The 12,682-nt window shown below is 50.1% G+C and overlaps 1 protein-coding gene across 50 annotated transcripts in view; it reads right to left on the bottom strand.

Annotated features, from left to right (window-relative positions):
* Window positions 1-10,525: 10,525 nt before the first annotated feature.
* Window positions 10,526-12,682, bottom strand: part of ZMYND8 (zinc finger MYND-type containing 8) — a 149,623-nt gene continuing 147,466 nt past the window's right edge. For all 50 annotated transcript variants that reach the window (XM_055266523.2, XM_063633354.1, XM_055266532.2 and 47 more), the window contains one exon: window positions 10,526-12,076. In XM_055266523.2, the coding sequence (XP_055122498.1) occupies window positions 11,940-12,076 (137 nt within the window). In that variant the 3' untranslated portion in view covers window positions 10,526-11,939. The remainder of the gene's footprint in view (window positions 12,077-12,682) is intronic.

Here is a 12,682-nt window from a genome sequence, read left to right as displayed (position 1 = left end):
AACCTTGTTTTTACTAACCTTGTTTTTAGACTCTCCCTCTTTCCTTTAATCACCTAGCCTTAGTTCCACCTGAGTTGACTCTCCCTTAGCTAAGAGAGCCAGATAGACACTATCTTAGCTCTTTCGCTGGCAGCCCCTTCCTCAAGGACTTAACTTGTGCAAGCTGACTCCCAGCACATCCAAGAATGCAATTAACTGATAAAATACTGTGGCGAGCAATATCCGCAGTTCCCAGGAATTTGTCTGATTGATAACGCCCAAAAAAAGCCCCGCATCTATCACCTTGTAATACTCTTAAAGCCTCAGCACCTAGAACTGTTTACTTTCCTGTAACCATTTATCCTTTTAACTTTTTTGCCTACTTTATTTCTGTAAAATTGTTTTAACTAGACCCCCCCCCCTTTCTAAACCAAAGTATGAAAGAAAATCTAGCCCCTTCTTCAAGGCCAAAAGAACTTTAAGCATTAGCCGTCTCTTAGCCGCCGGCTAAATAAACAGACTCTTAATTTGTCTCACAGTGTGGCGTTTTCTCTAACTCGCTCACGTGCAACAAGACGGGGGTTTCACCATGTTGGCCAGGCTGGTCTCGAACTCCTGACCTTAGGTGATCCACCCACCTCGGCCTCCTAAAGTGCTAGGATTATAGGTGTGAGCCACTGTGCCTGGCCTCTAACATGTTTACTATACAAAGAAAGCATATCTATGTCAATGTTACCCCAGCCTGTTTCCCTAGCTTATATCCCCTGCCTGGGTCCTGGGAGCAAACCCCAGCTGAACTCACTACCCTATGTCCAAGTCTTGTCTCTTTTGTCCACAGTTGTGTCCCCAGCACCTGAAACAGGGCCCAGTGAAGAATAAATCCCTAGTTAATAATTAACTTGTGGCTTTTATACAAAAGTCTCTCCAATGATGATAAAGATATAGTCATGGTTAAGAGCAGGCATTTTTTTGTGTCATTAGACTGGGTTCAAGTCCCGCTTCGGCTACGCACAAGCTGTGTAGCCTCACTCCCTCTGGACCTGATGTCCTTTGCTGCAGAATGCAGGTCATTAGGATGCAATGTGCATAAATTGCCTGGAGCACAGCAGGTGCTGTGTATGTAAATGAAGTTTCCTTCTCCTCGGGTTCATCAAAGTGAACCAAGGTCAGTACTCAGCTGTCTTAATAAAGCTTGTAGTACCCAACTGGCCCAGGCTTATGCTATCTGTGGGACCAGGAAGGCCGCAGTTTTCCATTAACACCACAATCTGAAATGAGTGCCCTGGGCAGATTAAAGCCCTAGACCAGGTGGCAAAGCACGGGTTTGATCCCCGGTCACATGTATAAGAACTGGCTTGTTCAACATCTGATCATCCTTCTGGTGTAGTTTTCTGAACTAAATTAAAAATCAGCTGGGTCCAATGGCTCACACCTGTAACCACATTACTTTAGGAGGCCGAGATGGGAGGCTCACTTGAGGCCAGGAGTTCTAGATCAGCCTGGCTTATATGGTGAAAACCTGTCTTTACTGCAATTACCAAAATTGGCCAAGCGTGATGGCACACTCCTATAATCCCAGCTACTCAGGAGGCTGAGGCACGGGAATCGCTTAGAACCCAGGAGGCGGAGGTTGCAGTGAGCCGAGATCACGTCACCGCACTCCAGCCTGGGTAACAGAATGAGACTCTGTCTCAAAAAAAAAAAAAAAAACAACTTATTCCTCAGGCTGTATTCAGCCAAGCGTCTGATATGTTCAAGGTTCCACCCATCAGCTGCATTTGGTACGGATTAAGTGGGGAGAAAGGTGACTGCACGTGGCGGTGTGGACCAGCCCAGGGCCAGCGTGGTTCTGGCCTCGGTGCATCTGTTTCTTTGCAGCCCAGTCCTGCGCGGTGGCTTCGGTGGCTTCCTGGAAGCTCAGACCTGATAGGTTTCTTCAGCCCTCCATGTGAGTCTGGAAATACTGTTTTGGGTTTTTGGTTGTTTGTTTTTGTTGTTTTGTGTTTGTTTGTTTTTTGAGACAGAGTCTAGCTCTGTTGCCCAGGCTGGAGTGCCATGGCACGATCTCGGTTCACTGAAACCTCCACCTCCTGGGTTCAAGCGATTCTCCTGCCTCAGCCTCCCGAGTAGCTGGGATTACAGGTGCCTGCCACCACGCCCGGCTAATTTTTGTATTTTAGTAGAGATGGGGTTTCACCATGTTGGCCAGGTTGGTCTTGAACTTCTGACCTCAAGTGATCCGTCTGCCTCGGCCTCCCAACGTGCTGGGATTACAGGCATGAGCCACCATGCCTGGCTTGTAAATACTGTTAATGCTTCAGTGAGATCGAGCCCATGAGTTTGGGAGAAGTCATGCACAGATGATGGGTATTAGACCTTACACAATTGTCGGACAAGCTGGGGAAGCAGGGGTCTGAGGAGGGATCTGGAGTCACCAAGAAGGTGATCTGAGAAGCTGTGGGGCAAGTTCAGAGGACTCAATGGGGATCTGTGGCTTCTGCAGCCCAGCAGCTGGTGACAGGCCAGGTGCTGACATGCAGGAGTCAGGAAGATGACCTGGACGCAGAGTGAAGGAGAGCAAGGGCAAGCTGGAGCCTGCTGGTGCCGCTGCAGTTGTCTGTCCCACATCTAACCACAGCTACCTTGCAACAGTAGAGGCTGTGGCTTCCTTACAGCCCTGGAAATCTCACACAGCTCCTCTTTTGGTCAGCTCTAACTGGGAACCACTCGAGAGCCAGGATTCTGGGAAATGTGGTTCCAGCCTAGCCAGGTTGGCACGGAACTGACCAGTGCACTTACTAATGCCTTGTGCTTAAACTGGTTGGGTGAATTCTGCTCTCTACAACTGACCTGGCTGACAGAGACCCTGGACAGTTCTGCAGTGGGTACTGTCATCGTTTTGTCCACACGAGACCTTTTGTTTGAACACTTTCCCAGCTTATGAGTCTGCACCAGAAGAGGCTTAAATCTCACTTTCCCAGCCTCCCTTGCAGTTAGAAGGTTAGCTATGTGGCCTAGGCTCACCAATCACATACATCCAGGTGGCACCCAGGCTCAGCAATCAAATACCCCTGATATGGTTTGGCTCTGTGTCCCCACCCAAATCTCATCTCGAATTGTAAGCCCCATGTGTCAGAGGAGGTGCCTGGTGGGAGGTGACTGAACTGTGAGGGCGGATCTCCCCCTTGCTGTTCTCATGATAGTGAGTTCTCACAAGATCTGACGTTTAAAAGTAAGGCACTTCCCCCTTTGAACTCTCTCTCCTGCCACCATGTAAGATATGCTTTGCTTCCCCTTTGCCTTCTGCCATGATTCTAAGTTTCCTGAGGCTTCCCCAGCCCTGCAGAAGTGTGAGTCAATTATACCTCTTTTCTTTATAAATTACCCAGTCTCAGGTAATTCCTTATAGCCGTGTGAAAATGGACTAATACAACACCTAAATGGTGCTTAGGGTCAGTCAATCAGATGCACCCACATGGGACCTGGGCTCAGCCAATCCAGATGCATCCGCATGTGAAAGCAATGGAAGTGGATTCTGATGCATGGAATCCAATCTGGCAGGGAGGCAGAAGGGTTGTGCCCAGCGTCACTAGAGAAAGTCACAGTGTTTGAGCCCAGTGGGGCAGTGATGTGGGAAGTCTTTTTTTTTTTTTTTTTTTTCAGACAGAGTCTTGCTCTGTCACCCAGGATGGAGTGCAGTGGTACAATCAAAGCTCACTGCAGCTTCCACGTCCTGGGTTCAAGTGATTCTCCTACCTCAGCCTCCCGAGTAGCTGGGACTACAGGCGTACACCACCATGCCCCCTCTAATTTTTGTATTTGTAATAGAGACAGGGTTTCGCCGTGTTGGCCAGGCTGATCTCAAACTCCTGACTTCAGGTGATCTGCCCGCCTCAGCTTCCCAAAGTGCTGGGATTACATGCGTTAGTCACCATACCTGGCCAATGTGGGAAGTCTTAACACAAAGGTCTTGCAATGTAATCTGGACATTGTTGGTGGCTGTGCAATCTCCTAACCCATCTCTCTGGCCCTCCCAGGGATTTGTGAGCCACTCAATATCCTTTAACAAATGCCTTTTCTGCTCAAATTAGCTGGAGTGCATTCTGTTATTTGCAACTAAAAACCTGACCCCTCCCAATTCATGTATTCCCCAAGTCTCCATTTCCCAAGCTGCACAAAGTGCAATAACCACCCCAGTGGGCAGCTAAGAGAAGCCTGGGGAGTCATTTTGTAAACTCACCACGGTGTCACACACACAGGGCTAGTTGTGACTGGGGCAGTGTTGTCTGATGACTCACTGAACTGGCTTGGGAAGTAAGCAGACTGGTTTGAGTCCCGGCTCCACAGTGACATTTTGTGTGATCTTGAGCAAGTCACTTTTTTCCCTCTGAACCTCAGCTGCCTCATTGGGAGAATGGGCCCGTTACGAGGGCCTGCTCCATGTAGGGAGTTATTACAAAACCCAAAGGATTACAGCATGGAAAGCTTCAGCACAGAGCCCCACGTGGGGCAGGCCCACATCAGCAACACTTGGAGGAATATAGGTGACCTTTGCTTCTCTAAAGAAAATAAGTAAGAATATAGATGGGGTCCTGATGTACCCTGATACGAAGGTGGCAGCTAAATGCTGACCTTTGGAAAACTCAACTCTGATTAATACCACTCGATTGTATAGTTTAAAATGGACGGTCGGCTGGGTGTGGTGGCTCATGCCTGTAATACTAATACTTTGGGAGGCCAAGGCGGGTGGATCATTGAGGTCAGGAGTTCGAGACCAGCCAGGCCAACATGGTGAAACCCCGTCTGTACAAAAAATACAAAAGTTAGCCAGAAATTGCTTGAACCTGGGAGGCGGAAGTTGCAGTGAGCCGAGATCGTGCCACTGCACTCCAGCCTGAGCAACAGGGCAAGACTCTGTCTCAAAATAAATAAAATAGGCACGCTGGCTCACACTTATAATCCCAGCACTTTAGGAGGCTAAGGCGGGTGAATCGCTTGAGCTCACGAGTTCAAGACCAGCCTGGGCAATATTGTGAAACCCCGTCTCTACAAAAAAATTTAAAAATTATTTGGGCATGGTGGCGTGTGCCTGTAGTCCCAGCTACTCGGGAGGCTGAGGTGGGAGGATCGCGTGAGCCTGGGAGGCAGAGGTTGCTGTGAGCAGAGATGTCGCCACAGCACTCAAGCCTGGGCGACAGAGCAAGACCTTGTCTCAAAAAATAAATAAATAAAATAATTGGGCTCAGTCCCCTCAGTAAGAAGCCCCCTTCAGGTTCTACTGAACGGTGAGCCCCTCAGAGAGGGCTCCCAATCACATCATCTCCCTACCCGCCTAGCTTTATTTACCTTCAGCGCATCTAGCCCACCTGGGATTGTATTACATGCATACAGGTATCAAATTGCTTCCCAGTGAGAGTGTCAGATCAATAGGGACAGAGACCGAACCTGTTTTGTTCACTACTGTGTCACTACTGAGGACTTGACTCAGAGAGAGAGCTCAGTGAACACCTGTCTCCAGAATGCCGGGTTTTGGCCCACACGCTCGCTGTCCCCAGTGGGACAGATCTCTCCGCAGGCTGCAGTTCTGCCTATGGCCACCAGAGGGCGAGCTTGCTGGACTGCATGAAAAGGTCAGAGCCAGTTCCTGTCCCGGTCATTGCCAAAGGAAACCATCAAGGACCTGGCAGCTTCTGCCAGGTTCACCAGACCCCACTGCATCTCCCTCTTCTTCTCCTCATTCTGAAAACGCTCAACCCAAATTGGAACCTTCAAGCCCTTCCCCTCCTGCCTGGCCTTTCACTGACCCGCTGGTGTGGCCTGGGAAGTAAGCAGATTAGAGAGTGTTCTAATTAGGTGGAGTGGATTCTGTTATTTGCAACTAAAAACCTGACCCCTCCAAATTCATGTAACCCCTGAGTCTCAGTTTTCCAAGCTGCACAAAGAGTGGAATAACCACCCCAGTGGGCAGCTAAGAGGAGCCTGGGGAGTCATTTTGTAATGGTGCTCACTGCAGGGCTGTTTGCCATGGCCAGAGTTTGGGGACAATCTGAATGTCCACCAGCTGGGGGCTGGCCACATGCATTATCCCGTGTCCGCATAGCAGACATCACACCCCTAAAAATGGATGGAGGTGCTCTTGAACTGCACCGATATGGATCAATACTCAAGGCTTCAGATTAAGTTTAAAAAAAAAAACAGGGCGAGGGGACAGGGCAGAAAAGTGTGTATCAAATGCTATCATTTATGTAGAAAAAGGAGGCTGGGAGCAGTGGTTCATGCCTGTAATCCCAGCACTTTAGGAGGCCGAAGCGGGCAGATCACTTGAGGTCAGGAGTTCAAGACCAGCCTGGCCAACATGGTGAAACCCTGTCTCTACTAAAAATATAGAACTCAGCTGGGCATGGTGGCGGGTGCCCTTAATCCCAGCTACTTGGTAGGCTGAAGCAGAAAAATTGCTTGAATCCGGGAGGTGGATGTTGTAGTGAGCTGAGATTGTGTGTCCGGAATTAGTGGGTTCTTGGTCTCACTGACTTCAAGAATGAAGCCACAGACTCTCGCAGTGAGTGTTACAGCTCTTAAGGTGGTGCGTCTGGAGTTGTTCGTTCCTTCTGATGTTCAGATATGTTCGTAGTTTCTTCCTTCTGGTGGGTTCGTGGTCTCGCTGGCTCAGGAGTGAGGCTGCAGACCTTTGTGGTGAGTGTTTAACAGCTCTTAAGGCGGCGCGTCTGGAGTTGTTCGTTCCTCCCGGTGGGCTCGTGGTGTCTCTGGCTTCAGGAGTGAAGCTGCAGACATTCCCGGTGAGTGTTACAGCTCATAAAAGCAGTGTGGACCCAAAGAGTGCCCAGTAGCAAGATTTATTGCAAAGAGCGAAAGAACAGTGTGGAAGGGGACCCCAGCGGGTTGCCACTGCTGGCGCGGGCAGCCTGCTTTTATTCTCTTATCTGGCCCCACCCACGTCCTGCTGATTGGTAGAGCCGAGTGGTCTGTTTTGACAGGGTGCTGATTGGTGCGTTTACAATCCCTGAGCTAGACACAAAGGTTCTCCACCTCCCCACTAGATTAACTAGATACAGAGTGTCAACACAAAGGTTCTTCAAGACCCCACCAGAGTAGCTAGATACAGAGTGTCCATTGGGGCATTCACAAACCCTGAGCTAGACACAGGGTGCTGATTGGTGTGTTTACAATCCCTGAGCTAGACATAAAGGTTCTCCACATCTCCACCAGACTCAGGAGCCCAGCTGGCTTCACCCAGTGGATCCCGCACCAGGGCTGCAGGTGGAGCTGCCTGCCAGTCCCGTGCCGTGTGCTCGCACTCCTCAGCCCTTGGGTGGTCGATGGGACTGGGCGCCGTGGAGCAGGGGGTGGCGCTCGTCTGGGAGGCTCGGGCCACACAGGAGCCCATGGAGGGGGTGGGAGGCTCAGGCATGGCGGGCTGCGGGTCCCGAGCCCTGCCCCGCGGGAAGGCAGCTAAGGCCCGGTGAGAAATCGAGCGCAGCGCCGGTGGGCTGGCACTGCTGGGGGACCCAGTACGCCCTCTGCAGCCGCTGTCCCGGGTGCTAAGCCCCTCATTGCCCGGGGCCGGCAGGGCCGTCCGGCTGCTCCGAGTGCCGGCCCGCCAAGCCACGCCAACCCAGAACTCCAGCTGGCCCGCAAGCGCCGCGCGCAGCCCCGGTTCCCGCTCACGCCTCTCCCTCCACACCTCCCTGCAAGCTGAGGGAGACGGCTCTGGCCTTGGCCAGCCCAGAAAGGGGCTCCCACAGTGCAGCGGTGGGCTGAAGGGCTCCTCAGGTGCCGCCGAAGTGGGAGCCCAGGCAGAGCAGGCGCCGAGAGCGAGCGAGGGCTATGAGAACTGCCAGCACGCTGTCACCTCTCAATTGCGCCACTGCACTCCAGCTTGGGCGACAGAGCGAGACTCCACCTCAAAAAAAAAAAAAAAAAAAAAAAAAAAAAAAAAAAAAAAAGGGAGCAGAGAAAAATGTCTCTGCATTTGTTTGTAAATGCAGACTCTCCCTGAGGACTATGTGGGAAGGGGGATTGGAGGGGACCAGGGTAGCAGGGAGGGAGACGCTTTATACTATGGGCCGTTGCGTATCTTCAGATTTGAGTCATGTGGCTGTTTTACCTGGTCAGATGAATGGTAAAACTAAAAGCAACCATTTCTCTATCCTGGAGTAAGCAAGCCACTTCCCTGGATGTCTTTGTTTCTAAGGGAGGTTGAGGCAGAGGCTGGATGGGGGTGCAGTGGGATACCTCAAGGTGGCCTCCGCATTTGAATGCTACGCTGCTGGCTACTCGCTGCTTAAGATCCCAGCTGCTGGCTGCTCTCTACTTAGGAGCCGCATGACCTTCATTGTGTCCAAGCCCTGGGGACACAGCAGGGAACAGAGATAGCACCTCCCTCACCCAGCTCACATTCAATTGGGACACACAGGAGAAGTTATAAAACCCCACACCCTTTGCTCAGGGATATGAAGAAAACATTGAGGGCATGATGGGCCAGTGGGCAGGTGGCTATTTCAGAAGTGACATCTGAAGAATCAGGTGCCAGCCACAGAAGAGGGTGTCAGGTCAAAGGAGCAGAGAGTGCAGTCCAGACAAGAAAGGCAGGAGCTGAAAGACAATGGGAAAGGCAGGAGCTGAAAGAAGGCAATGGATGAGCCCTCGTAGCTGTGGCCCCTCCTCTCTCTGGTCTTCAGGATGAAATGAGACAACAGAGGGAAGGTGCACACACATGCCCAGGAACGGGAAGCTAACATTCTTCTCACTTAAAAAAATGACTTGGAGGCTAGGCGCGGTGGCTCACCCCTGTAATCCCAGCACTTTGGGAGGCCGAGGCAGGCGATCACCTGGGGTTGGGAGTTCTAGACCAGCCTGACCAACATGGAGAAACCTCATCTCTACTAAAAATACAAAATTAGCTGGGCATGGTGGTGGATGCCCATAACCCCAACTACTCGGGAGGCTGAAGCAGGAGAATCACTTGAACCCGGGAGGCGGAGGTTGAGGTGAGCCAAGATCGCGCCATTGCACTCCAGCCTGGGCAACAAGCGCAAAACTCCGTCTCAAAAAAAAAAAAAAAAAAGACTTGGGAGGCCAAGGTGGGTGGATCACCTGAGACAAGGAGTTCGAGACCAGCCTGGCCAACATGGCGAAAACCCCATCTCTACTAAAAATACAAAAATTAGCCGGGCATGGGTGGTGGGCGCCTGTAATCCCAGCTACTCGGGAGGCTGAGGCAGGAGAATTGCTTCAACACGGGAGGCTGAGTTTGCAGCGAGCTATCGCACCACTGCACTCCAGCCTGGGCAATGGAGACTCTCTCTCCCAAAAAAGGCGAAAGTCCAGGTGCCATAGCTTACACCTGTAATCCCAGCACTTTGGGAGTCTGAGGCAGGCAGATCACTTCAAGTCAGGAGTTCAAGACCAGCCTAGGGAATATGTGAAACCCTCGTCTCTGACTAAAAATACAAAAAAATGAGCCAGGCATGGTGGTGCACGTCTGAATCCCCAGCTACTCGGGAGGCTGAGGCACCAGAATTGCTTGAACCCAGGGGGCGGAGGTTGCAGTGAGCTAAGATTGCGCCACTGCACCCCAGCCTGGGCAACGATGCGAGACTCCGTCTCAAAAAAACAAAAAATAGAAATAATTTGTAGACAGTCTGTCTTCCTGTAAAGAATGAGAGGCCCACCCTGACAGGGCTCCTGCGCCCTGCTCACCATCTGTCCCCAGTAATTGAAATTGTGCATGGCTCATGACAGGTCCCCTATAATACTTGAGTAACTGAGCGATTGTTGTCCCCATTAGGATGCAAGTTTGATGAAGGCAGGGACCCGACTCCTTGATGGCACCACGGGATCCTCAGTGCCTGGGCAGTGCCTGACGCGATGCGTGTTTGCTGATTGGCACAAATGAATTTATACCCATGCAGGCCAACCTCCCCTGCCAAGACATGTCATGTCTTGGCCCTTGGCACAGGAAGGGGTTTGTGGAGATCTTTTCTGGGGAGTTACTGGATTGCAGAGAAGGAACACTGCTGCCCAGGAAACCAAACCTCAGCCTTTCAAGCCGGCTTCATTCTACTCATACCCTGTGCACCTCCAGCCAGGCCCAGAGCCATAGACCAGGGCACCTGCGAGGGGCTGGCATCCTTGCTGCCCACGCGAGGCCTGTTAGCTCGGCCTCCCTACGGGCTTCAAGAAGACAACTCCCTCCTCTCCCAACTGTTTGACGAGGACTGGCTTGGGAAGCACCCGCTAGGGCCCATTTTCTCCAGTGTGCCCACCACCTGGCTGTGGGGGGTGCTCGTGACCTTTCACGGCCCCTTCTGGGTTTGGTCGTGCAAACCTGACACAGCCATCCCGACCAAATGGAAAACTGCAAATTCGAGGACGACCACGGCATTTTTCCAAAACAGTTTAATTAAAAAAAGGTAAAGAAATCTGAAAAAACTGGGGGGGGGGGGGGGGGGGGGAAGGAACGGGCAAACCCAAAAAAGCATATAGTGTGAGTCTACTGGCTCAGTCACAAAGAAACACCACCATCAAAAAGATATTTAAGTTTAATACAAATTTTATACAAAGAAAATGTGAAAAAATACTTCCATATGCTAAAAGCAATTATGCTTCACAAATAAGGCCAGCTAGGCTATTTTTTTTTTTTTTGACAACTGCAATTCACAAATGTTCTTTCTCTCCTGTTTTCTTCTAATACTCTCTTCTTATTTCTTCTCTAATATGGGTAACTAGCTGGAAACTGTACAGTTCGCATCCTCTTATCAACAATGAAGAGAAAGTAAACAAGACTAAAATGTACAACAAAACGTACTGGAATGATATCGTACAATTAATTTTCTCATATACATACATCACCTTTTGCTTTTTCATCAATGCTTTTTGTTTTACACAACATACAAAATGGCTCTACAGCATACGTAGTGTACGGACAGCATGATGGGCCTTGCTTTCTCTCATACTGCCTGTGTTTCATGCTTACATAAAAACGTGAAATTCCGTCATATAAATAATACGTACATGCTTCATCCCAGACTCAAACGTCCTCTGCGTGCACCTTGCCTTTGAGTCCTTGCTTCCAAGAAGCACAGCATCTCTGACCAAGTGTGTGAGTGTGTTTAAAGGAACCACAAAGCAAAAATTAGATTTCTCTTTTTTTTTTTTTCAGAGTTCATGATCCTAAGACTTTCTATGTTCTCCTCTCCTGTGACTGAGCTGAGTGGGGCTTGTTTCTGTTTCTCTTCTGTAAACAAGGATATTGTTTTTTCCCTTTTAGGAGTAGAGTCATCATTTCAATCACATGAAATAAACTAGCTTCTCCCTGTGTCTATCTGGTCCGGAGAGCTTGCGTTTTAGGAACGTCGTAACGCAGTAGCTGAAAGGAGTCAACGGCTTGATGGGATAGAGTCCGTGCCGAAACTCCCGATCCCAACATGCTGTCTACAGACACACGAGTGAAAACGGTTCGCCCTCCCCTGGATATCCAAGGATGAGGACGTGAGTGTGAAAGTGGTCCCCGGGCCCAGCATCCATTCCATCGTGTGACAGACAGGCTAACTGACCATCCCTTCTCCAATACCAAAACATTCTTTTTGTTGTTGGGGTTGGTTGGTTTTTTTTTTTTTTTTTTAATTGTTTTTCTTTTTCTTTTTTTTTTTATAAGTTAATACAAATATAAAAAGGGGAAGGTCCTCTAGGTTCAGTGACATCCACAAATTGTACATTATTTATACCAAAAGCACAGGGCTCGTGTGGGTGAACAGTCTGCAGTCAAAGCCGGGTGTCCTGTAGTGTAGCAGCCCCCGCGCCGGGGGCGCAGGCTCAACTGAGGGTTCTGTCATTCTCAAGTCTGAAAGTGGCTGTTCTCCTGCCTTTGTTGTTTCTTCTTTTCCTGGCGTCTGGGTTTTTCTCCCAATGGGGTGGGTGGTTTGTGTCCCGATTCACTGCTAGTCCCAGAAGGTGTCCAGCCGAGACTCTTTCGGGAGGAGGCTCTTCGTGCTGGTACTGGTGTTGTGCTCGGAACGTGTGGATCCCCTCTTCTCATCGCTGCTGCTCCAACTGGATTTATTACTCCGCGAATGGTCTGAGGAGGAAAACCAATGTGTTCAGCATGCCTGCACACCTGCGCCTGAGCATAACTATCCTGCAATCTGACCTGCCCCTCCTGCACAGGAAGCCACCTTCCCCTCCCCACTGATGGTTCAAACACTGCCACCGCTGACTGCCCTACACCTGTGGGTCTGTAGAAGAGAATGGTAGAACAACTTATTTTTTAGGATTTAACAACAGCCGGTTGAAAAAACGGTAGGGTGTCATGCTCACAGAGAATAAAGATTTGTGGAAAAGGTACTGAACTGCCAAGGAAGGCATTTCTTGTGCCGTGTCTGGAACCGTGTACCCTTACTACATCACTGAACGACACCAAGCACCCCATGCACTTCTGGGTCCAACCTTGGCCCCTGGAGAAAGACACTGAAATTTGGCATGCAGTCTACTTCCGTTAGTGGGATTTCTTTTATCAATGTATAGGCAACTTGAAAAATGGACTTACAACCAAATCACACTTGTCCACCCAAGGGAGAGGATCATAAAGGAGAAGAATGGTTAAGTCCACCTGGGAACACACACCCACTGACTCCCGGTAAGGACAAGCTTATGGGTGACTGAAGGATTCAGAATCAGAGTAAGA

This window comes from Symphalangus syndactylus, chromosome 24, assembly GCF_028878055.3.
Source record: "Symphalangus syndactylus isolate Jambi chromosome 24, NHGRI_mSymSyn1-v2.1_pri, whole genome shotgun sequence".
Classification (NCBI taxonomy): Eukaryota; Metazoa; Chordata; class Mammalia; order Primates; family Hylobatidae; genus Symphalangus; species Symphalangus syndactylus.
The sequence above is the reverse complement of the archived record's forward strand: the minus strand, read 5'-3'. Positions and strand labels throughout refer to the sequence as shown.